Source organism: Chinchilla lanigera, unplaced genomic scaffold (genome assembly GCF_000276665.1).
Source record: "Chinchilla lanigera isolate Chin_1 unplaced genomic scaffold, ChiLan1.0 scaffold00023, whole genome shotgun sequence".
NCBI lineage: Eukaryota > Metazoa > Chordata > Mammalia > Rodentia > Chinchillidae > Chinchilla > Chinchilla lanigera.
In genome coordinates, this window is record NW_004955424.1 from 13,766,228 (window position 1) to 13,790,948 (window position 24,721).

At 44.9% G+C, this 24,721-nt stretch overlaps 1 protein-coding gene across 16 annotated transcripts in view; it reads right to left on the reverse strand.

Moving 5' to 3' along the window:
• Dysf (dysferlin) overlaps window positions 1–24,721 on the reverse strand; it is a 214,308-nt gene that overhangs the window by 10,098 nt on the left and 179,489 nt on the right. For all 16 annotated transcript variants that reach the window (XM_013514697.1, XM_005385592.2, XM_005385594.2 and 13 more), the window contains 11 exons: window positions 24,496–24,594; window positions 14,880–15,008; window positions 14,453–14,608; window positions 12,854–12,945; window positions 10,144–10,314; window positions 9,360–9,502; window positions 7,197–7,336; window positions 6,311–6,399; window positions 5,971–6,066; window positions 5,417–5,558; window positions 1,730–1,829 (listed from right to left, as the gene is read on the reverse strand). In XM_013514697.1, coding sequence (XP_013370151.1) covers window positions 1,730–1,829; window positions 5,417–5,558; window positions 5,971–6,066; window positions 6,311–6,399; window positions 7,197–7,336; window positions 9,360–9,502; window positions 10,144–10,314; window positions 12,854–12,945; window positions 14,453–14,608; window positions 14,880–15,008; window positions 24,496–24,594 — 1,357 coding nt within the window. The remainder of the gene's footprint in view (window positions 1–1,729; window positions 1,830–5,416; window positions 5,559–5,970; window positions 6,067–6,310; window positions 6,400–7,196; window positions 7,337–9,359; window positions 9,503–10,143; window positions 10,315–12,853; window positions 12,946–14,452; window positions 14,609–14,879; window positions 15,009–24,495; window positions 24,595–24,721) is intronic.

A 24,721-nucleotide genomic window follows, 5' to 3' on the forward strand; every position in this document is an offset into this window, starting at 1 on the left:
AAAAGAAAAGAACATCCCAAAGCCATGCAGAAAAGGTTCATCCATAATATGAATAGCAGCTATGTTTTTAAATTTTTATCTTGCAAGTAATAGAAGCAAATAAGAAATAAAAACGAGAGATTGTGTTGGCAATATTTAAAATGTAGCAACAGTAGCAAAAGTTTGGAGGAAATGGTGCTCTGGTACAAATAGAGCATAGGAAGAAATATAAAAAAGTAAAATCCTTTCTGAAGGGCAATTGAACAACATGTTACTAAAAAAATACACTAAACTGGGCAAAAACTCACAAACCTACTTCCTAGAGGTAAGGAAAGCAAAGGGTCCAAAGATGTATGAGCAGGGGTGTCGCTGGAAAATCTGAAGATGGCCCACAGGCAGACAGAGAGAGAGGAAGAGCAGATTAGTGGGGCTGCTAGCAGGGAGAGCAGGGAGTGACTGCACTTGGGTACAGAGGTTTCTTTTGAGGGTGATGAAAATGTTCTGCAACTAGATGGTGGTAATGTTTGCACAACTCTGTGAATATACGAGAAACCACCAATTTTCACACTTGAAAATGTTTAAAGTGGTGAATTTTATGTTATGTGAACTTTACCTCAATTGAAAAAAACGTGAAGCCATGATAAAGGCAGCCTGGGAAGTCAGGAGACCCAGCTTCTAGTTCTACTCTGCCACCCGGAAGCAGGGTGGCCTTGGGGAGACCACTGATGCCCTCCTGGGTCGCCCTTGGTTGCAGAAATGGGGAGCTGGTCTTTGCTGAGCCCTTGACCCTGCAGGGAGCATTCTGAGGAACAGCTCTGAGCAGGGCAGGGCTGCTCTTCCTGTCCCTGCCCCCTGCCACTTATAGTCTAGCCATCAGCACATAGAGGACTAGGAGCTGCAGCAGACTTTGTTGTACAATAGTCAGGCAGGCCTAAAACTGATGGCACCAAATTTGAACTTTGTTTTTTACATTTTCTATATCTAATTCCTGTTGAACAATATAGACAAGCAATACTTCTTCCCAACACCTTGATCACACTACCCAGAGATAACCTCCACTAACATTTGGCATATACCATTGTATTATGCATTATTTCAGATATAAACAAACATACATTGCATGCATTTGTGTGCACATACATGTGTGGTATACATATATATTCATATATGCAGGTATATGAATGGGTTTATATTATATATGCTGTTTTATATCCTGAGCTTTGGAAAATGCAATATTTTAAGGCATTCTTTCTGGTCACTAGTTATCTATCTGTGCCGACATCTGATGTTCGAACCTACAGATGGACCTTATTTTGCTCCACTAATCCCCTTTTCCTTGGATCAGTCCTTGGCCACAAGGATGACAGTGGCTGAGCCCTCAATTTCTGGGCTCAGTCTGTCTAGACTGGGATGAGGTGGGAGCACCTTGGGACCCATGAGGCTAGGCAGTCACAACAGCCCATACACACCTGAGCTGCTTCAGCCTATGGCCTTGTCTCCTCACACCCAACACAGCTTGGTGCTTGATGCCACCTCTGCTGACGGCCCGCCCCAATGCCACTCTGATATCCCTGTCACTGCTGTGTGTCATACACTTCACTCAGCACTGAGGACTCAGAGACCCTGAGCTCTCTACAGGAAGAAAGCAGGACCATACTCCTACTGGAAACCCCAAGAGTTCGCACCCACAGCAGGGGTTCCAAGGCAGCCCTCAAAGTGCAGCTCAGAGCTGACCGGAAATGAAGCTCACCCAGAAAGTCATCAAAGGAGAACTTGTCGTTGTCCCAGATCTGGAATACCACTCGTGCTGGGATTTTGCTCTCAGTCTTGTCCAGCCTCCAGAAGGCGTCCTGACCCAGACAAGGGCAGAGAAGGGAAAAGGAAGCAAAGTCAGAGAGGCAGAGGTCGCTCCAGCCTGGAAAGCTATCTGGAGGAGATGGCAGAGGCTTCTCACCCCTTGCACTGACCCACTCGCTCTCTATATGTGATCATGAGGTCACGGTGGACTGGCTGAGAGGCTGGAGGTCCCCACTACTCTCGCTGTTACTGGAAGGAACCATGACACACTGCCGTAAAGAGCTGGCACTGGGACCAGGACCCCTGAGCCGTCCTCACCACCCCCTTTTACCTCCAAGAGCTTCCCCTGTGCAGGAAGGCCCTGCACTTATGCCGGAAGGACAGTCCAGGCCCTTCTTCCCCTCTAGCTCCACCAGGAACCGGGGCATCCTGGGAGGCTCTGTCAGAGGCCTCATGGAACAACTGAGGGGAATGGGCTTGAGTTGGCCACTGGATCACACTCAACCTAAACTCAAGCCGAAGGATTGTAACTGGGCTTTTTCGCCACCATGGCCTATCCTCCGTTCTCTCACTGTGACTATCCCAAGCAGGTAGGAGAAGAAAAGGTCTTGGGAGGAAGTCAGAGCAGGGCCTTGCACCCGTCTATAGGGATAGGCTCCAAGGGGAGTCAGGGTACTCTGCTGACAAGAGAGCTGCGTGGCCACCCAGCTTCAGTGTCCAGTCACACAGCGCCACAGAGCTCCCTGACTGAAGGCCATGGCCACTGCCAGTGAGGCATGGTCACCGTGCACGACACCCCACCCATAGCCCAGACTGCTCCTGGGCTGGTGGAGACACACAGGTTCCCAGCTGGCCCCTGGCCCTCGCCTCTGTCTGGGGCCTCCCCCTTCCGGGCCCCAGCCTGGCTGTCCAGGCTCCTGCAGGTGCCTCCTCCTCTGACAAGCTTTTATGGCAGCTCCGCAGGCCCGCCTGCAGGGCACAAGCAGCCTCGCTCCTCTGGCCGGCCGGGTTTATGGGCTGGGTAATGAGCCAGAGGTTCAAACGGCCCCTGGTGGGAGCAGCTGGGCAGGGGCTCCAGCCTGGGGAACGAGCCCCCCAGGTCCCAGGCGCTCATTATGCTCCTGGCCTGGGCCCTTTTACTAGCTGTTTATTTGCAGGGTGGGTGCCTAACATACAGGCAGGCCCCGGTGGGTGTGCTGGGCTCCAGGTGGGGAGCCGGCCAGGGCAACCAGTGGAGGTTCAAAGCAGTCGGATGAAAGGAGACCTTGTATTTTACGACAGTCTCGTCTGGTTAATGGAGTCCCTGGAGGGCCTGCCTGCCAGAGGCCCTGAGCCCCAAGGCAGAGGGCTGGCTCTGCAGCAGCCCAGGGAGCCCAGAGGGTGAGCAGCCCCTGCACTAACCTGCCTCATACTCAGACTTGTCCTTAGCCCAGACCAGCTAATTGGTACCCCACTGTGGGCCCGGCTCCACCTGCTTCTCAGGGTTCCTTCTCCCCAAGAGGCGTCTGCAGGCCCTCCTGCCTCCTGGCTGACTTCAGGCCCACCTGGCCTGTTTCTGTCCCCTCCCCTCCTCCTCTGGCCTTCCCAGCAGCTGCCTCCAGCCACCCTCTCCCCAGAGCCTGGGTCAGGAGGGACCTGTTTTCTGCTCTTCTCCAACTCTACCTCTCCCTCACTCTTTAACTCCTCTCCCTCTTCTCCACTCCTGCTCTCATGGGCATCTCTTTCCTTTAAGCCCAGGCCACTGGGCCATCAGGCCCACCAATGCCTGTGAATGCAGCCATCCTCAGAAACTAGCCTTGTGGACCCACCCAACACAGCCATCCTGTCTTACCAGGGCCAGAACTCCGCCAGCGCTAGAGTGGAGCCATGCCAAGTCCTCACTCAGCAGCTCCAGCTGAGCCCTCAGAACTGCAAGGTAGCTCTTCTCTGTGGTACCAGTCAGCGCTCTCTCCCCTGCCGCGTCTCTTCTCCCTCCATTTCTCGCTCATCAGCAGGACAGCTATTTCTAGCCTTTTCCATTTGCCATGGGGTCAGACTCTCCCTCTGCTCTTACTCTGTAGGAAAAGCAAGAACCTCCCCTCCTGCCACTCCTTCCCACATGCCCACCTATCAAAGTGAGTTGTCCTGTCTCCCATTTGAGCAGGTCTCAGTTTCCCCATTCCATGCCCAGCCCCTCACAGGGCTCTGCAAGCCAGTAGGTGGTGTGCAGGACACCTCAGCCCTCCCCTGTCTACTTTCGGCCCCATCCTCCCTTGTTGACAGCCAAGACAGGCCAGCAGGGCCTGCTTGATGTGCTGGTCTCTGGCAGAAGCAGAGCTGCTTTGTTATGGAAACAGGCTTGTGACAGGCAAACACACTGAGCAAAGGCAAACAAGATTAAACCTACAAATGGCCTACACTTTCCTTGACTTCACAGAACCCTATTGCTAAACTCTCCCTTCTGGCAGACACTACGCAGCAATCCCTGGGTGAAAGAATCCACTTAACCTTGCTTAATCCATAATTTCTTTTGCTTGATGGTTTCAGAATGTTCAGTGGAACATTTTGGTTTCTCTAAAGTGCAGATGATCCTATGTGTTGGGTTGGGAAGGATCCAGCAGAGAGGATGCAATGAAGAGAATTAAGAAGAGCAAGGCGGCCCAAGAACATTTTGTAGTTCCCTGCTTGAAGCCATGCCACAGAAGCTTCAAGGCTTGAAGCCTTGAACTGGATGGATATCAGACCAGCGGGGCTTAACCAGACATTTGCCCCCTTGAACAACAAGGCACCTCCAGGTAGCAATCAATACTAGGTGGGATGAGGGTTTAAAGTTAAAAGACCTGGCAGGACCTCTGCCTTCTGCCAGCCTGCCCTGGAGGCCCTTAGTGCCAATAACACCCCCTTTGTGCTGTTCCCTGATGCAGTCAGTAGACACCTACCTGAGCACCCTGCCTGTTTCAGGGGCAAAAAGACCCAGATGAGACCTAAACTAGGAGATGCTCAAGTACAGAGACTGAGGTCATCAGATCTACCTCTCCCCTCTGGCTGTGCTGGCCTGTCCCCCAGGTACCTTCCACAAGAGACGAGGGGTGAAGAGAGGCAGGCAGGTCCAGAGAGCAGTTTTTCCCAATGACTATCCAGCCTGGACAGGACCACAAGCACCAGACAGTTGTGGGAGACAAGGTAGCTAGAAGGGCTTAACCACACCATCCTTAGTGCTATGGACAACCCCATCACACGCCAGGCCAGTGCTCTAGGGAAGCTCCTCCAACAGGGTCCACGGGACCTTTGGATGGCCATGCTGAGTGTCCTGACTCCTCCCACTTGGACCCCGGGCTCTTCCTGCCGCTGGGTTTGTCTGGGATAGGAAGGAAGACAGTGGCTGTGGGATTTAGACTTAGCTACACATAAGGGATGGGGCATGTATGGCTGTAGAGTGATCATGGGTGATGGCAGTGCTAGTGACGGCAATGGTGGTAAAAGAGGAGGGAAAACGAGCTGCAGGGGAGGTAATGATAGCTTTAGAGGTAATGAGAGCAGGGCTGGGAGTGTCCACAATGATGCTGGGAATAACAGAGGCAGTGAGGGGACAGGGGTGATGGGATCATGCAGGCAGTGTAAACCCTGAGACCAGGGGCACTAGACCAGGAGGGACACCCACCTTCTTGGAAATGGAGCACATCTGCTCAGCTGGCAGGTAGTCGAAGGGGAAAACAAATCTCCAGTTGAAGTTGCCCTCACCACCCAGGGATCGGTAATGCACATCTGTCTTCTGCTTGTGTTCTTCAAAGCCGACCATCCAACTAGACACACATATATAGATGTCCTGTCTCATTAGATTTCCTCTTCATGTATACCTCCCATGAGGAATCACAATGGTAAACAATGGTAAAGAACTTGGTAAACAGTACTGCAAATAGAATTCCTAGGGAAATTTCATGATGCATGAAATGCACCATAAATTAGAAAATGCTTAACTTCTCAGCCACTCTCAAAAGATGTCCTCACATCTTGCAATTTCAGCCCAAAAGTGAGTGCTGAAGACATCTGGATGGACGGTGGACCATTCCCAAAGGTGAAGTCTACCCCATGAGACCCTCCTTCGAAGCTTGCTGCCTCCCCTTCCGAGCTGCAGAGCTCTTTCGGCTGGGTCCCTCCCAAGGGAGCAGGGACATTCCTGTGAGCTGGCACAGGTGGAAGGCGGATGGCTCTTACCCTTTCACGTAAATGTCACTCATCTTCTCCCCTGTGAGGCTGAGGTCGTCTAGGATCACATCTTTGGTGTTCCAGATAATACAGCGTAGGAAAAACCTGGGCAGGGGATCAAATCCAAATAGATTTCCCACCAGGGCATGGGACATCCTCTGCTGAGCAGCTGCTTCATCCCAGACCTGATGCCCACCTGGTTGGAGACTCAGCCAGGTCCAAACAGAATCCATACTCTGAAACCCAAGTGTCCCAAAGCCTGGCCAAAGGGTCACCTCCTGACCCCATCCATAGCTGGCTTCTACCCTCCCACCTCCAGCTCAGCTCAGAGCCCGTGGCTGTCAGTCACCTTCTGGCTTTTCTGGGGGTGATGTTAAATGGAGGTCCAGGTCGCCCCAGGGCCTTGGGAAATAGGTCAATCCACATCTGCAGCTTCCCCTGTGGAGGAGACATAAGCCCATTCTACCACCCTTTCATCCAGCAACAGTTACTGAGCACCTGCTCTGTGCCAGGCACTTGGGCAGCAGGACAGAGAAAGCCCAGGTCTGCTAGGAAGAAGCTCACCACCCTGTAGGGCATGGATGCTGAACAAAGGACTGCAGAGCCAGCTGCAAAGGAAATCCTCTGCCTCTGCAGTCCACTTGCCTGGGCAGGCTTCTCAGAGATGGCCTTTCTTTTTGAGTGTGTCCCTTTCGCTCCTTCTCTTCTGGAACCCATCTCTGAGCTCGCTTCCTCCAGGAAGCCTTCCCTGCCCAGTCTTAAGCCTGCTATCTGTGTCCACCCTCCTGTGGCATGGGAGGGCACCCAGCCCTGTTGTTGACTGATCACTGTGGATTTCTTTGCCATTTTGTCCTATGGTGCTGGCCACTCGGTCTGAACACCCCACTGCACAGAGCTGGGCACCTGAGACTGAGCCACTGAATGAGGGTAGAAGGCAAGAGGACATCTGAAGCCAGATTGAAACAGCCATCTCCCAAATGTCAGACCGAAGTCAGCAGCTGGCTAAGCAGGGCTGAAAGAGGTACTTGGCCTGGTTCCCCCCACAATGAGGTAGGAGAAGACACCAGACCCTGAGATTCCTCATGGGTCAGCAGTAGCGAACACTCAGACTGCAAAGAAATGGATCAAGGAAGAACTGGCCACACCCAAGGCCCCCACTGGGCTGTCCAGATGTCCATGCTGTCCTTGTGGCAGGGTTCTCTGGGGTGCAAGGAATCCAAGGGTCAAGGCTGTACCTGCTCAATGTCTGGCTGTAGAGGGCTGTAAAGGGGCCGTGACTCCACATGCTCAGGAACCAGCCCCTGCTGCTGAAGGACATGCAGAGCCAGACGCTCCTCCACTGGGCCCAGGTGTGGGTTCGGGATCCTGCCAGCCTCTGGCTCAGAGAGGGGACAAAAAGTTGCCAAGTGCCTGAAAGACGGCAGGGCTTCCCTATGCACGGGTTGGGCAGGACCACTTGACAACCACAGGAAACCCCCACCCCAACAGTCTCACCCCAGCCCAGAGACCCTTGTTCTGGTCCTTATGTCTCACTTTCTATGGGAGAAACCAGGCTCCTGGCTTAAAATTCATGATTCCCCTGATACAATGTCTACCAAGCCTCTTCTGCAAAGTTCTACTTCCTCTTCTCCACCAACACAGATCCTCTTTGTCTACTGAAGCCTGTTCTATCCAGGAAGCCTTCTCTGGCTATTTCCAACTCCAAGCCTCAGCAACCTGTACCCCTAGATCTGCTGCCTGAGTGCTACTACACTATGCTCTGGTTCACATAAACCATCCTATTAGTAGCACTAGAAAAAATAACAGCAAAAACAGCAGGCACTTGAGTGTGAGCCATGTGCTAGGCACTGTTCTGATATATTTTAGCAGAATCTTTATAAGGACCTGGAAGCTAAGTGCTATTATTAGTTTTATTTCACAGATGTGAAACCTGAAGCGTGGAGAAGACCCACACCTGGGCAGCAAGGCAGCTGGAATCCCAAGCTCAATTAGGAAAAATGTGTGGCCAGCCCTGACCACTCCCTTCCTCCCCCAGTGTTTTCCAGGTGTGGCTCCTGCCTTCCAGAGGATGGGCCAAGGCTTGACGCTGTGGATGGAAGAAGGCGTGGGGAAGTCCTGACATGGAGCAGCCTGGCCTATCAGCCAACACCATGAACTTGGAGACCCTGTGCCAGAGACCCTTGGGTAGAGTAGGAAGTGAGCATATGTGTGTGCGCACATAGAAAACAAACACACAGGTATATTCATTCAGGTGTGCCCTGGTACACCAGATTCTCATGTGTACACACACACACACAAGTGCATGTTTGTTCACCAATCAAACCTGTCCTGCCCACACTCATAGGGCCCAAAGGAAGAGGCACAACTCCACAGGGACCAGGAATCTGACTGTGCTCCAAGATGGCTGGTGACCTTGGGCAAGCCATTAACCACCCTTAACTTCAATAGCTTCATGTTTGAAAGCAGGCAGATGTTACAGCTCACCGCTTTATGGCCATGAGCCCAGGTCACTGTGCTAAAAGTTGCTCAGAGAGAAACAGTTGCCACTGGAGGAAATGAGATGGCCCCTAAAACAGATGCACACTGCACAGGAAAACAGAATACGTGTGTGTGTGTGATGTACGGTGGGGTGGGGTGCCCATTGGCTGAGCCTGGCTCAGCCATGATCTGGGAGAGTCAGGAAAACAGAACAAGCAGAAGGAGGGGGATTTAGGTATGGGGCATCAAAGCCACCATTTCCTTTTATAACCTCTGCACCAGCTCTGACATCAAACATCTCTGAAACAAGCAGAAGGTAAGGGGCCAGCTGGGCCTGTAAACACCTCCAGGGAGTATGAGCTGCTCTGGGTGGCAATGCAGGCCTGTGGGCATCTCAGACACATGGAGAGCATGTGGGGGCATTCTCAGTCACTAAGGTCAGACAGAGCCTGGGGCGGGACTGGGGTGCCTGCCTTTTGGATGTTTAGGTGTTTGGGGACTTGGAAGGTACATCAACAGCTGGGAGCCTCGTGCAATTCAAATGGAAAACTTTTTCTCAAAGGATGCACCCCAAACTCTGACCAAAGTCTGACTACCAAAGCCAGAAGGAAACTGATCCTAACCCTGACCTGGCTTCAGACTCACCCCCAGTCTTGTCTTTAGATGGACCCCAACATGGTCTTGGATGGAGCTGTGACCCTGGCCTCACCTTGACCCGCTGACCTCTAATTTTTACAGTGGAATCACAGGCATGTACTGGTCCCAAAAGTACCAAGAGCAAGTTTAGTTCTTCCGTGCCGCAGCCCTCACCCTGCTGATGTGGGTTACACCCATTTAGCCCTTTATGATAGAAGAGTCCTGACGAGAGAAGAGTGGAGAGGGAGAGCCCACTGTAGTCTGGGAGCCAAGGGGCAGCTCACCTATCTCCTCAATCGAGTATTCTTTATCCTGAAACGTCACACGGTCTGTCCGGTACACAGGGGCCTTGACCCTGTGCTGCTGGCAGAAGAGGTGGAGGAGCTGGGTGGGGCGGAGCTGGTCCCTCCACTGGTTCGGTCCAGAGCTGAGGCCCAAGTACAAGACAATGAAGAAGCACTCCAAGGGCACTGACAGGGGCAGAGGCTTGCAAAGATCTGTGTACTCCCACACATCACCCACCTCATCTGCTCACTTATCATCCCCATTTTACAGATGAAGAAACTGTAAAGGATTTAAGTACCCATGGAATTGGAACGCAGATGTTTCTAGTTCTAGGAAGAGAATCAGATCCAAATAAGACTCACTATGGTAGAAAGAGGGTGCTGCACATACGTGAATTTCCATGGCAGACCATCACAAAACTCCCCTTAAGCCCAGCTGGAGCCCATGTGTACCACCCCATTTCCTTTTCTTTTCTCCCTCCTTCTCTCTCTCCTTCCAGCCCTCTGCAAGCCTCAGTGGTAAATCAGAGAGATGTGACTACAACAATGTAAGAAAGAGCCAGGTCCTCAGAATCGGACAAATGGGTTCAAGTCCTAATCCCACAAATTACAAGCCATAATATCTCGGGTCCTCAGTTTCTTCATCTGTGGAGGAATGACAAGACCCCCACTGGGTTCAAGGAGCAACTGTCAGAGGATGTGCTAAGCCTGGGCCAGCACACAGCAGTGCTCAGTGGATAGAGGATGTAGGTTGGGAGGGAAGCAGCCAGTGTCAAGCACTTACACACAGTAGGTCTGTGGGAGCCCACAGCGAGCCCCAAATTTAGACAACAGCCTATTCTCCAGGTCAATGACTGTCTCCCCTATCTTCTCATCCTTGGAGAGGAGGTCATAATCGTAGAGTGTGATCTTCAGGTCCTTCTCCAAAGGCAGAGTACAGGTCAACTCAAACATCCTGTGGAAGGAATATACCATGATCCCACCACCTCCTTGACGTCGCCAGACACAGTGGGAACTCAAGGAGTGACAGGATGAGGGCAGGAGCTCAAAAGCTGTCCCAGGGAGTTCACTCTCCTCAGGTCTCCTATCCTCTTTAGAGCACACACCCCCTCTGCACAACTGCACTGGGCTTGTCCGTGTGTGTATGTGTGTGTGTGTGTGTGTGTGCGCGCGCGCACACGCGCACGTGCGTGTGCCATGTTTCCCAAATAAACTAGGTGGGGCACACAGGAGGTGTCTGCCTGGAAGACCCAAGAATAAACAAATGAGATGGAACAGAATGTTAAGACTGCAGTTTCCACCAGGACACTAGGAGACAAGAAATATAAAACTCCACCGCCAGGTGCCAGATCTCTGGACTCTACCAAGGGGATGTATCAGGACCTTCCCTCTGGACTTCGGGGCTGCACATTTTCTAGGGTGGCATGGAGTAAGGGTTTGTGAAAAGATTTCTTGGGAGAGAGCTTCTGTGGGGTCTGAGCACTTGGTGGGGGTCAGGGTGGAGGTGGTGTTCCTTGTCCCCTTGAAATGAGTTCCCTGCATGTGGGAGGGAACTCATTTCAAACCTGCTGCCCGACTTGAGTTTAAGAGTGCTAAAGCAGCAGAAAGGACGAGGCAGGGGATATTTGGAAGGAGCTGCGCTTCCATCCATGTCTGGATGAGGAACATAGCGTGGAAGAGATGGAGCCACCTGGAGGCCAGATTCAACTGCTATGAATCTTGCCCCATGGAACTTCACAAGGTTCCAAATGTGCAACAGACCGTCTGAATGCCAGGAGGTGGGTAGTGGCCAGCTAAAGGAAGGCGGCATCTGCCACTTCAGGAGGAGCAGTGGAGAGACAGAGGAGCAGAGGGGAGTCTGGGAGCCTCTGGAAAGCACCACAATAAAATCAATTGACTTGAAACATCTGTTACCCAGGGAATGTCCAGACAACAGAAGCAAATGGCACACGGAATGGACCCCTCCATAATATGAACTTCCCTAGTCCTCGCCTTTCAGGGTTGGTAGCTGGCTAAGGCAGAGGTGAAGGGACATCAAACAGGGTGAGGGAGGCAGACATAGCCCCCTACTTGCCCACATGCTGTACCCAGGTAACCTAGATGGCCAGAGAAAGGGGAAACACTCCCCTGCGGCCATCAGAGTGTTCAGGCTACACACGAATGCGCATCTTGGCTTCAGCCCTGAGACTGCCCGTGTTTGTGACTTTTATGAAGTGGCTGAGCTTAAAGTGGGCAGAAAAGCCTGCCACAGTGTCCAGTCAGGAAAGGGGGAGGCTCGCCCTACAGGGTACTGGCAGGCAACAGTACAGTAGTATTATCATTATCTCATGGGTTATGATCTAAAGGGCACACTAGCTTTGGCCATGATTGCATGGAGACTGGCAAAAGGAGTGGGAGGGCTATTCTTGTACTCACTCTCTGACCTGTCCTGGGCACATGCACGTGCGCGCGCGCACACACACACACACACACACACACACACACACATTTAGGACAGCTCCATCTATGGCCCATCACTGCTACTAGCCCATGGCCCTGTGCCAGCCACTGAAGCACACCAAGCAGAGCTCCTCTCCCCCACCCCCATCTTCCCTCTTATCCCAGCTTAGTAGTGGCTCATCACTGGCCAGAATTGTTTCCCTTTCAAAACTGCATTTCCTCAAAATGACTGGGCCCTGGCTGCAGGCCGAGTGAGCACACTAAGCAAATAGACACCAGGTCACGGATGCAACGTGGTACTTGATGCTGTGGAAACACTAGGCTTCTTATGCAGATGTTAGAGAAGTAGCCATCAGCCTCCCTTTGCCAAAATAAGCTCACAACCAAAGGGCAATCAGGACACCTAGAAGCTACCCCCAGACCATGCGCATTGATTCTTCCTTCCCACACTCTTAGATTTCCAGAATCATCTGACTATCTGGGACCCACATCCTTCTCACAGCTCCCCACCACAGACACAGGTGGGACACTGAAAAAGAGCACTCGCTGAATCCAACATGGTATACTGGGTGGTTCTGGACAGTAAAAGGCTAGAAATCCTCATAAGTCTATGGTTCAGTTAATAGTAATGCATCTGTGTGAATTTTCTTATTTGGGCAAAAGTACCATAGTGAGCTAAGATGTTAGCAGTGAGGAAAACTGAGTTAAGGATATATGAGAACTCTACCTGTCTACTATCTATCTATCTCTCCCTCAAACTTTTCTGTACATCTAAAATTACTCCCCCCAAAGAATTCATCTAAAAAATTAATGCATGCATATTTTGAGCTTCCATGTAGACTTTTGATCTTAGAGATGTGTTTCTATGTTTAATCAGGAGTTAAGCCTTTGGCGCATAAAGGATTAGTGCAGCTGCACACACAGACAAGCAAGATGTAGGGGACACAATTCTACTCCAGGGAGAGGGACAGCCCAGTGGTAGCCATGTCCACCTACTGGACTGTGGTTATCCAGACTGGCTGCTGCTCCCCAAGGCCAAGCTGCTCCCCACTTACTTTCCAAATACAGGCTCCAGAGTACAGGGGATGTAGTTATCTTGGTCACTCACTGATTTCTTCCCTAGAGAGATCTTGATGTAGGGGTCACACTGGAGAAGGACACAGAAATACTTAAGTGAAATCCCTGTCCCAACACGTCTTTAGGTCTTCCTGAATCCTCTGCGTCCCAATGGGACGAGGTAGCCTGCCGCTAGGAAGCCTCAATGTAGACTGCATCCTGCATCCCACAGGTCCCATTCTGAAGACCACAGCATGCCACCCAACACTGGCATGGGCTTCTAGCCTCAGCTGTAGTAGGGGGAATAGGGTATCAGAGTCCTCCACACTCCTGATCCGCTGCCCCATTGAGAGAGGCAGGTGGGGGCTGGACCCCCATCCTCAGACACACAACAGACTAAATTCCATATGAGACTCGGCCAGGTTGGTGTCGTCTCCAATCTCTGTTTAAGCAGATGGAACAGGAGAGAGATGGCCCCGTTATGTCTGCCCAGGCCAGCCCAGGCCAGTTTTGGGGACGCTGCCTACAAGCGGCAGCAGGCCATCAGCCATTCTCCAGGAGCAGCGCAGCCAAAGGGCCCAGGCTTAGTGAGGCACTGAGAAGGCTTGAAAGATTTTCTCCAGCTCATGGGCCACATCCGTGGTGCCAAGGCTGAGGACTATTCCATCTGCCCTGAGATCACGTGATTTCTTAGCCTGGAAAGCCTAAGGTACTGGGGTGAGACGTTAAGCCTCCCCCAGCTCAAGGACACATGATAGAGCTGGACCTGTCTAAGGAGAAGAAAGGACCCTAGCCTATATCTCTAAACTCCAACAGTCCCACCTCTGCCTCTCTGCTTTCCTGCACCCCAGCTTTCCTCTGTCCCACCTTACCGTCTCCCTGTGGCTCCAGACTCCTCCCTCCTGAAAATTTCCCTCTTCCATCTCTAGCCAGGACTAGGGTGAGACAGCTAAGTCTTTTGCCTTAGGCACAAAGTTTAAGGGAGGATTCAAAAACTCAGTAATCAAGATAAGTGATATTTTATTACAATATCTTAAAAATTAATGCCAATAGTCCATGATGGACAAAACAGCAATATTTTAAATAAAGGCAGGATAAGCACTTCTAGTTTTCCTTTTGCCTTCAGCTCTATCATGGCGGGGTATAACCATTATTAACTCTGTTCTTCCCCTCCTTCACTCCTTCCTACCCATCACTGAAGCCCTGTATGGTCACCCAACCTACACCTTGAACCTTACTTATTCTTATTCTTACCCTGGTTCTACACATAAATAAGCCAATCTTCTCTCAAACCTTTGTCTGTGCTCTTGATCCCTCTTAAAACACTACTTTCTTCTCCCTCCTAGTTTATCAAAACTCCATCTATCCTTGAGTCCTATTCCTTCCTGGGAATCTTCCAAAGTCCTGTGCTAATGTTGGCCTTCTCTGACCTCCTCAAGCTCTGGTCCCTAACAAACTCCATCCAGTTATATCGCAGTTCTCTATATGTTTGTCTGGCTTTCTGCAAACTCCCTAAAGCAAAAGTCACATCCAGATTCCACAGGCCAATGGTACCCATGCCTGCTATTTCAGAGGAACTGAGTCTCTAGAAATGTTACCTTTCCATTGGGATCCTTGGGCTGCAGGCCAAATGCTCGGACAATGTAGATGCGGACCAAGCAATCCTGGGGCCCCTGTGCAGCTAACTGGTGGAACTGTCTTGGAGGCATGGGGATGGACGGGTCTTCTGGGAGGGGATAAATTTTGAAGAGACCCTGAAAAGAATGTAGATAAACTTCCATTTTTATCATCATCGAAAACACAATGGCCCCTATGGCCATTACTCTCTTTTCTATGAAAGTCATCACCATAGGAACCATTCAGCCCCTGGCTATCCTATCACCACCTCCACCACCCACATGGTCGCCAGCATCAGCACCATGGTCATGATTGTAGTCACTGGAGTACAACCCTTCCCCCTTCTTCTCTTACTGCCGCAGCACCACAGTCTTCGGGTAACCCAGAAACATGTCCTCAAGAACTTACCTTGAATTCCCCAATGACAGATGGATCTTCCGTCTCCTCCTGAGTCTTGCCTCGGTAGAGCTTGAAGGTGTTACAAAAATCAGACAGGCCCTCAAAAGCCTCCACATTCTCCAGTGATGTGTCATAGACCTGTCACGTGTGGGATGAGAAAGGGGACAAGTGAGAGAAAGTAGAGGGGCAGCAAAGGAAGAGGAAACAGGAAAAGGAGAAGGACACAGGACAGCGTGAGAGTGAAGAGAGAGAAGGGACAGAGAGCAAAGTGCGCAAAGAGGACCACAATGAAGAAATAAAGGTAAACAGAAGTGCAGGGTTGGAGAGGAGGAGAAGTAGGGGAAATGCCAAGAAGAAAAACAAAAGACCTATCTTTTCCAATAAACATTTAATTTTGCAAGTGATACAGGTTCATTATTAAAATTAAAAATAAGTAAATATGAAGAAAACAGTAATTTTTCCTTAATTCTAATTCCTCAAATAACACCTAGTTACCTGATTAAGATTGGTAGATGTCCTTTGGAATGTTGTCTTGATTTTTAAATTTTTTTTTGCCAAATGGAATCACAAAATACAAACAGTATTGCAACTTGTTTTTTAATCTAAGAATATACCATGAATATCTTTATAGCTCTAACATATACTTCTACAACACCCTTTTAATTACAGTATAATATTCAATTATGTGAATGTACTTTAAGTTTCAGTGAACCCTGAGCTTTGTACTTTTTTAATCCTAACTTTTTAAGAATCATTTTTAAATTATGTCTTTAAAACTCCTAGACATTTGGTTTGTGCATTTGTTCAAAAACTTATAGCTGTGACAAGCTCCTAGAAATAGAATTCTTGATAAGAAGGCATGCACCTTTCAAGACCTTTGATATGCACGTCAAACTGCCCTCTGAAAAAATTATACAGAGCTTTTCTTCTACCTAACATGTGCAAGTGCGGCCATCACCTAGTCTTCTGTCGTGCATCTTCACCATTTTTTAACTTGGCTAATTAGATAGATGGAAGATGGTATATTGGATTTTTGACTTGAGTTTATTTAAATTCTAGAAAAAATGTGCATGAGTCTCTCAGCCATGAGTAATTACTCTCTGTAAACTACTTATCCCTGTAACTCACCCATTTTCCATCATCTCATGTTTGTTTTCTGTTCTGCAGTGATTTGAAAGGCCTCTTTGTATGTAAAGGATATTAACCTTTGGTCTAGCAAGTGTTTTACAAATACTTGTCCCAGTTTGTCACTTGCCTTTCAGTTCTATTTCTATGTTTGTGATATTTTTTGTTGATTGTATATTTATGTTTGTGCTTGTTTGTGCTACGCTTATGTTTGTTTCTGTTACATTTGTTAAGTATATATTTTTTAGCTATACCAGAAATTTCTAGATACTCTCATCTAAAGCTCTTTTTCTTTATAGCTTCTGCCTTTCAAATTATGCTTAGAACATCTTCACCGCAAGTTAGCACTCAGCTCAGTTTGGTTCTCAGTGTGACACGAGAGTGCAACTCATTTTTCATTCATTTTACATGTTAGGTAATCATGTAAGAGCGTATTTGCCTAAACTATTTTTCCTTTCCCGGTGACTTTAGCATGCATAAGCGATGAGACATCCCACTGTCTGTGATCTTTACGTTCTCCTCTCTTGATCTGTCTACTCTCCACCAACACCAGGTTTTAATTACTGCAGCTTCATAACCTGCTTTCTTACTTGTCATCCTCCAAGATGACATTTTAAAACATTCATCCCTGCTCTAAACAAATGTTCCTTTGAAATTTTTGTTAGACTTACTCTGAACTTAAAATTAATTTTGGAGAGAGGAACTGACACATTTACAGTGTTAACTTTTTTATCCAGGATATGACCTGATGCTCAGTTTACTCAAAACTTCTTTTATTATTTGAACTTATCCCCATACAGAGCCTACATATTTACCATTAAATTTATTTCCAGTTAGAATAAATTTTTTGCTGGTATTGTGAATGTCAATCTTTCTTTCACTAGAGTTTCTAGGTAGTTGCTGCTGTCTTACTGGGTTCTCCTGATAGTGCTAATGTTTTGGTTGGTTTTCTTCAGGTAGCAAATCAGTCAGTCCCATACAATGATAATGATAATTCTGTCTCCTATCTAAAGTGACTGGCTTATTTCTTTTTGTTGGAATGAAATTGTCATAGTTCACAGAACAATGTTATATGATCATGTGAGTGTGAAAATGGTGGGTCTTTTCCTGTCTTTGTCCAAAGAGTTGTCTCAGTGTTTTCCCTGGTATCTTAACCTCTGTTGAGTCATAGATTTCTTGTTAATTGCTAACCAATAAGATATGGGCCCTCCTTCCACATAGGAACACTCTTAATAAATACAAATCAACTTCTGGGGGTAAAGATATGCATTGAAGTCATGAAGTTAAATGTTGATGATTGGTTTGAAAGATATTCTTTATGACACTAGGGAAATTCCTACTTCCAGTGAATGTCTCATTCTCGTAAGTCATCAAAAGATACTGAACTTAACCGATGTTATTTAGTATCTGTTGAAAGTCTTTGTTAATCTTATCTATGATGAATATTATTAATAATTTCTTCATTCCTTGAACTTTTTATATTTTTGGAATTGAATTTTAAAGTATATTTGGCTATCATGATTTATTATAAAGTACATTTGGCTATTATGATTTATTATATTAATATGTGGTTAGATTCTATCTGCTATTATTTATGTAAGATTTTGCACATATATTCATTTCATAAGTTTGATTTATAATAAGTGGGCATTATCAGATTTTGGTGGTAAAGTAAATCTAGTTCTATAAAAATCAAGCTTTTCTACTTTTTAATTCTTTCTCTGCTGTGGAACAGTACACGTATCACAAGAAATATTTATCCTTTGAAAATATGAAGACTGCTTCTATAATTCCCTGGCTACAATTCTTACTTTAGAGGTGACTCTCATCATTTTCCTGTTTCTTTTATAGTTCTCTGTGGCTTCTTAGGACAATTTTGCTATTTTTCTTTTCTTTCAAATTAGCTCATTTTAAAGATATTTTCAAATTTATCAGTATGGAAATAAATAGCCATCCTTTGGTATCCACAAAGTATCCCTGCAGATACCTAAGTCTGCAAATATTGAAGTCTTTTTATACAAAATGCTGTAGTATTTGCATATAAGCTATATACATCCTCCAATACACTTTACATCTCTAGATTACTTATAACCCTGGATACAATGTGTTATGTAAGTAGTTCTTATAGTGTATTATTTAGGGAACAATGACAAGAAAAGCGTGTGGGTTATGTTCTGTAGAGACACAATTGTTTTTCAACTACTTTGAATCGAGATTGGTTATATCTACAGATGCAGAACCCGTGGACATGGAGGACCTTCTGCACTTAGAATTTCCCTAAATTTTTCTAACTCTCCATCATTGTTATTATTCTACTTTTCTTACAGATTTTGACTTGTTTTTCTACTTCTCTAATTTAGATTAGCTGGAGGATTATTTATGTAGATCATTCATATCAATATGTCAGTTCTTTGATTTTTTTCATTAATCAGCTTTTCTTCCCTAGCTTTTTATTTTTATAGGGTTTTTTTTCTTGCTATATAAGGGCCTATTGTCATTATTACCTATTTACTTATTTATTTAGTCCCTCTTTCATGAAAATCAAATATTTACTGCTGTGAAATTGCCTCTGCTTACTATTATCATTTCCTCATTTGTTTTGATACACAATATTTTCATTTTCATTTACTTGGCATTCTATAATTACAGTTTTATTTTTACTATTTGGTCCCAGAGTTGAATGCTTAATTAATTTTTCTTCTTTTCTTTTTTTTTCTGGTAGTGGGGATTAACTCATTGTTTTCACACTAAACTACATTCTCAGCCATTTTCATTTTTTTTTATTTTGAGACAGGATCTCACTAAGTCACTAAGTTTCCCAGTTTGGGATAGAACTTGATGATCCTCCTGCCTCAGCCTCCTAAGTGCTAGGATTACAGACATGTGCCACCATACCCAGCTTCCTTCAATTATAATTAACGTAATTTCTTAAGGCTATAAATGTCCTCTAAATACCACTTTATCTGTAACATCTAGTATTTTATCACTGTTTCCATGATAGTCTGCCATTATGGTTTGTATTTTCTCCTTCATCCAAAAATTGTTAAAAGAGATGAGTTTATATTTTTTTTTAGTTTTCCAGATAGAAGAGGTATGGGGGCCTTTGATCTTGTCCCTAATTTCTAATATAATTGTCCCTAATTTCTAATTATAATCAGAAAATGGTCACTATGATACTGCCACTTTTCAAAACGTATTAAGGCTTTCTTCATGACGTGTTACACGGTCAGTTTTGGTAAATGTAGCATGGATGTAGTTTTGATTTTCAGGCTACCAAGTTCAACTGGGTTAATAATTATATCAGGTCTTCTACATTCTCTCATATTTTCTCTCTGGATCTGACATGAATTGAGAGATGTGAATTAAAATCTCCCCCTATATTCCAGTGTGCTTCTATTGGTTCCTATATCCTATAACTTCTGTTTTGTAAATGAAGATGTTCTATTGTTTAGCACATAGATATTCACCCAACTGCTTTTCTTGGACTTGCACCATTTAGCATTATAAACTACCATCCTTTGTCTCTTTTAATCTTCGGAACCTTCAGGTTTTCAAACCCTCTCATCTAGTATTAACATTGTGGTTTTTATTTTTTCCTTGTCTTTTTGAGACAGGGTCTCACTACGCAGTTCAGGCTGTCCTTAAACTCACTTAGTAGCCCAGGCTGGCCACAAACTCACAGTGATCTTCTTGCCTCAGCTGGGATTACAGGCATGAGCCGCCACACCATGCAGCATTTTTTTTTCTTTTAATTTGAAGTTTTGTTTATAATTCAGGCTTTTGTTTTTATAATTTAGGCTTTTTTGTTTTTAATTTAGCCTTTTGTTTTCTTTTAATTTATATGTGCCTGGTACACATTTTCCCAATTTTTTTATTTTTTACCTTCATAAATCTATTTTAGAATTAGCTATTGCTTTGAGATCTGATTTAAATTTCATATGTGACTGACATTACATGTATTAATATGATAGGCTTTTGACCTTAGTTTTATGTTCTAGCATTATAAGTTTATATTATTATTCTATATTATATATTTCATATTATAAATTTATATGATTTATATAATACATTGTCTTTAGGGAAAGTATTTTTGCATACAAGATGTTACCGTATATCACAAATCCATGCTGTGTTATCTTCCTTAAGCTTATACTATTTGCTTAACATTTACTTATGCTCCTACTATGTGATTTGCCAATTTTTTTAAAATTATCAACTCCATTTATTTTATAATATGGAAATTAATGTCCTTGCTCTACATCTCATCTTCTTTCTCCCCCTAATTTTTGTCAGTTTTACATTTTCACATTTTTAGTATTTACAGTATTTGCATTCTGTCTTGTTACCCTCACCTTCCACTTGTTTTTGAGATGGTTCTAAGATAAAAATATAGTCACAACCAGCCTTTTGGTTGTGGTTTTCCCAGTTCCTGCCTAGTGGCTGAAGTTCTTCCCCTGGTGGCAGTCTCTCAAGATGAGTTCACAGATGCCATGTAACCTTAGTTCCTGAAGATTCCGAGGTAGCCAGCTGTAGCCTTTATGCTTGAAGGGCACCTTGGCTGAATGTAAAATCCTCAGGTCACCCTGTGTTTCCCTGATGATCTTACATGTGATGTTTTATGGTCCTTGAATATGGAATATTATGAAGAAACTGATGCCACTTTGATTTAACTCTTATTTTAAATGACTTGGGTTTCTTTTTCCCAGGGAGTAGAAAGGAGGTATGACTACCCAAGATTTTCTTTCTTTATCTCTATAGTAAGGTAACTAGAATATTTCTCAGGTAAATCAATCTGGGTCAATTTTTCTTCATACACAGAGGGCCTTTTCAAATGTATATTCAAATTTTTTTTTCCTTCCAGTGCAGTTTGATTGATGGTTATATGCTTATTTGTTTTTCTTCACTGTTTTTATTATCTTCCTCAGAGATTCCACTTATGCAGAAGTTGGGTCTCCTCTCCCTGACTTCAATCTGTCATCTTCTCTTTATTCCTTTATGAGTTTTTCTTCACTTCCATTTCATTTTGTTTACTTTTATTTCTGTCCATTATGCCTCCAAATATGTTTTCCATGTGCATTCCTCCCTGTGCTCCTACCAGTGTCGTTTTTTCTTCTTCTTTCCCACATCTTATCAGCTCATAGATCATCACCACTCACCATCCCTTGAGCGCTTTCACTTTTGTTTGCATTTTTATAATCCTGTTTCTAAAAAGTTCACAGCAAAATATTTCATTTCATTTGCTCCTTTACTGGTCAACATATATCCTATTCTATTGGCAAGTTTTGATTTCTATTCTCCTTCTTTATCTTTCATCCAATTTTTAAATTAATGCAGTGCCATTTCTTTTATTATGACTTGTCACTAAATGGATTTTCCCACACCAACTATTTCCTTTGTTCCCACCACAGAGACAGACTGCTTCCTACAACTATGGCTCTTCCGTGCAATTTCTGGGTAGCTCCACTTTCCTAGATTTTTCTGAACCAAACCAGGTCTAGGAGGCTTCTGTCATCTACTTGACCCTGCCTCTAACCTCCCACACCATCAGTATTAAAAAACAACAGGATTAACTTTTATACTTCATGGTGCAACCTCAATTTCAAGAACTGTATTTTGAAACTATTTATTATGAAAATTTCCAAGTGTACAAAAGAGAATGAATAATAAACTTCCATGTAACCATCACCTGTCTTAAAGAACTATCAGCGTTCTTCCACTTGGAAGTATGTTTCTGCTGGGGCTTTACAAAACCCACTGCCCCATGAGCTTTCAGCAACCTTCATGCATCTTCTCCTCAATTACTGCTGAGTGGCCTCAACCCAATTTCAGTTGTCCTTGGGCAGCCCTTCTTATATTTTGGAGCCTGCAGCTTTTATTTGTTTCCAATTTTTCTGAAAAATGGATTTTGTGGGTTTGAATTATTTCCAAGAGAAAAAGGGAAAAATGCTGACTTATGCAGCATGGCTGTACTGGAAGTCCTAATAAAATACTTTTAAATTTCCAGCTGGGTGGACTTTTTGTTTAAACTTTTGTTATTAATTTTTCATTTTATTGCATTTTAATCTGTCTTGTATGATTTCTGCTTTTGGTAACTTACTAAACTAACATGTGACCAAATTTTGTAAGTATTCTCTGAACACTAGGGAAAAAATGTATTCTCTATTTTTTATTATTTTTATTCTCTATTTTAAAGCTATAATTTTAGCTTCATGCAACACTGCAACTTTGATATAGCTTTAAAAATATTTACCTTGTTGTTCAGATCTTTTATTTTCTTGTTTATTCATTGGCTGGTCAAAGAGAAAATAACATTAAAATCCCTATTTGATTTTGATTTCTGCATTTTGTGCCTTAATTTATATGAGGTATTAATTTATATATTCTTTTTTACTTTAAGTATTTCTAAGTTTTGGGAGTGTTTTCATTGAAATATAGATCTTTTACTTATATAAAAAAGTCTTTGGCTTATTTTGTACATTAAATTCTATATGCTTCCCTTTTATTTAGGTACCTTATTTTATTTGCCGAAGTACTTATTTTTTGTCTTTATAAATTGCATTTGGGTGTCTCTTAAAGACAGCTTAATGACTTTCAATTTTTAATATAGTCTAAGAATCCTTATAACTTATAGGACCATTTAATCCACATTTGCTTATTAAGAAAACTAACATGGTTTGATCTTTTTCTACTATGTTTTTTCTAGGACTTCTGTTTTTAATGCTTTCTTGTTTAATCTTTTGTTTTCTTTATTTTGCTATTTAGACTATGCATTGGTTTTTTTCCTCTGTGCTAGTGATTTACAAAATGTGTCTTTCTCTACCTATTGTGTACTCCATTCTCTCCATTATGCTGTAGGCTGTTTTTCAAAGACCCATGGTGGTGTGGTGGTGGTGGTTTTCTTCTATTTACTTATCCTTAAAGGACCAGTGTTCCTTCCAGGTTTAGTTTTTCCCCCAGAAATAGTTTGAATGCCTTTTGCTCTGGATAGCCTATTTTTACTTGGATGCTGTTGGAGACCTCCTTGGAGAGGTCAAGCTGGAGGGCTGGGTGCCAATTCAGCATCCGGCATCCTAGGGAGCAGCAAGGGGCCAGGGCCGTGGGCCACCCTGGCAGCAGTCCTCATGCTTGCTTGGTTTGTCTCATTTCTTGGCAAGGCTGCAGTACCACATGCCAGACCTAATGGGTCGGACCTTCTTCCTGGTACACAAATAGTTCTGTCTCTTTGCCCAGCCTCACACACCCAACTAGGAAGTCAATGAAGAGCTTAATGCCTGAGGAGCCACTGCTGCTGCCTGTGGCCTCAACCCTGAGCAGCCAGGTCTCCTGGGACAATTTACCAAGCAGCTTCCAAAGTATGAGAGATATTTACCACCTTATGAAATCACCCTCAAAGTCTTCACCCAGGGCTTTCAATCAGCAGAGTGAGCTGAAAGCCCAGGCCACCCACCACCTCAACTAGCCTCAGCTCTCACTTGTCCATCCCCTTTTAAGGAGCTCCGAGCTCTTTAGGCCCTTCCCAGGGACTTAACAGCCTGTGCCAACCTCTCATGCACTCCTGTCCAAGCCGAGGGCTAATCATGGGGTGCAGAATCTCATTTATATTCTAGGATTCTTGCTCATACTCCAGAAGAAGCAAGTGAAAATATAAAACCCCATTATATATGAACTTCAGATAAATAAATCATTTAGGTACCTGTACCTATGTCTCATACAATATTTAAAGCATTCTTATACTAAAAATTCATTCTTTGTTTAACTAAAAGTCCAATTTAACCTGACGTCTTGAATTTTATCTGGCAAGCCTATAATGGAAACTGTCCAACTCCTTTGTGGGAACAATTCTTGAGTCACCTTGGTCATCTTTGTTAAATGCAGTCTACTTTTTAAAACTATAATTGTATTTGTAGAATTTCCCCAAATTTGGCTGACTCATCTGTTTTTTTTTTATGGTAAACAAGGTTTACCATATTTTTATGTTTGCTAAGTAACTTCTATCCCATTTATAGGGGTCAGGGATCAGAGGTACATTCTCAAGCTGATTTTACTTTTTACATTAATATAAATTTTCTATTACATAAAAAGTTCAATTAACAGAAAAGTACTACAAATCCCTAGGTACTTACCTCCAAGATTAACAGTACTCAATGATTTGCAACTTTAATGATTTTTAGCATTTTAAAAATCTGTTAGAGGGCCACCCATACCATATATCTTTCTCTACTTTGGGGAGGGGGATAAGGGTTATTTTAAAGCAAATCCAAAGGATCATTTCACCTATAAACACTTCAGTATGGTTCATCTTTTACCTGGAAACACTATCTTAATTATTCCAGCTCACATTGACTTCTTGCTCCAAATTAGTGGGTGATTTCTCTCACCCTAATGAGCTCATCAGGATGCATCAGCCTCACACCTTCTCTTTCTGCTGCCTCTCCCCTAGTCATTACAGGTGCCCAGTGACTGCTGGACTGAAAGGAACTATTCTGGAGCGAGGCCTCACCTTTAGGGTGTCAAAATCCTTCTCCAAGTAGGAGCCACACTTTTCCCTCTCCCCTATGGAGGCAAAGAATTTGCTCCACCAGTCGATGAACTCTTCTTCCTGGACAGAGAAAAAGGAAGAGATTAAGAAGCAAGGTGCTTCTGAATGGAATATTTCCCAAGGCCACTGAGCCAGCCTGGAACTTGAAGTCTTACCTGTAGCGAAAGTCTAGGGTAGTAGGGAGCTG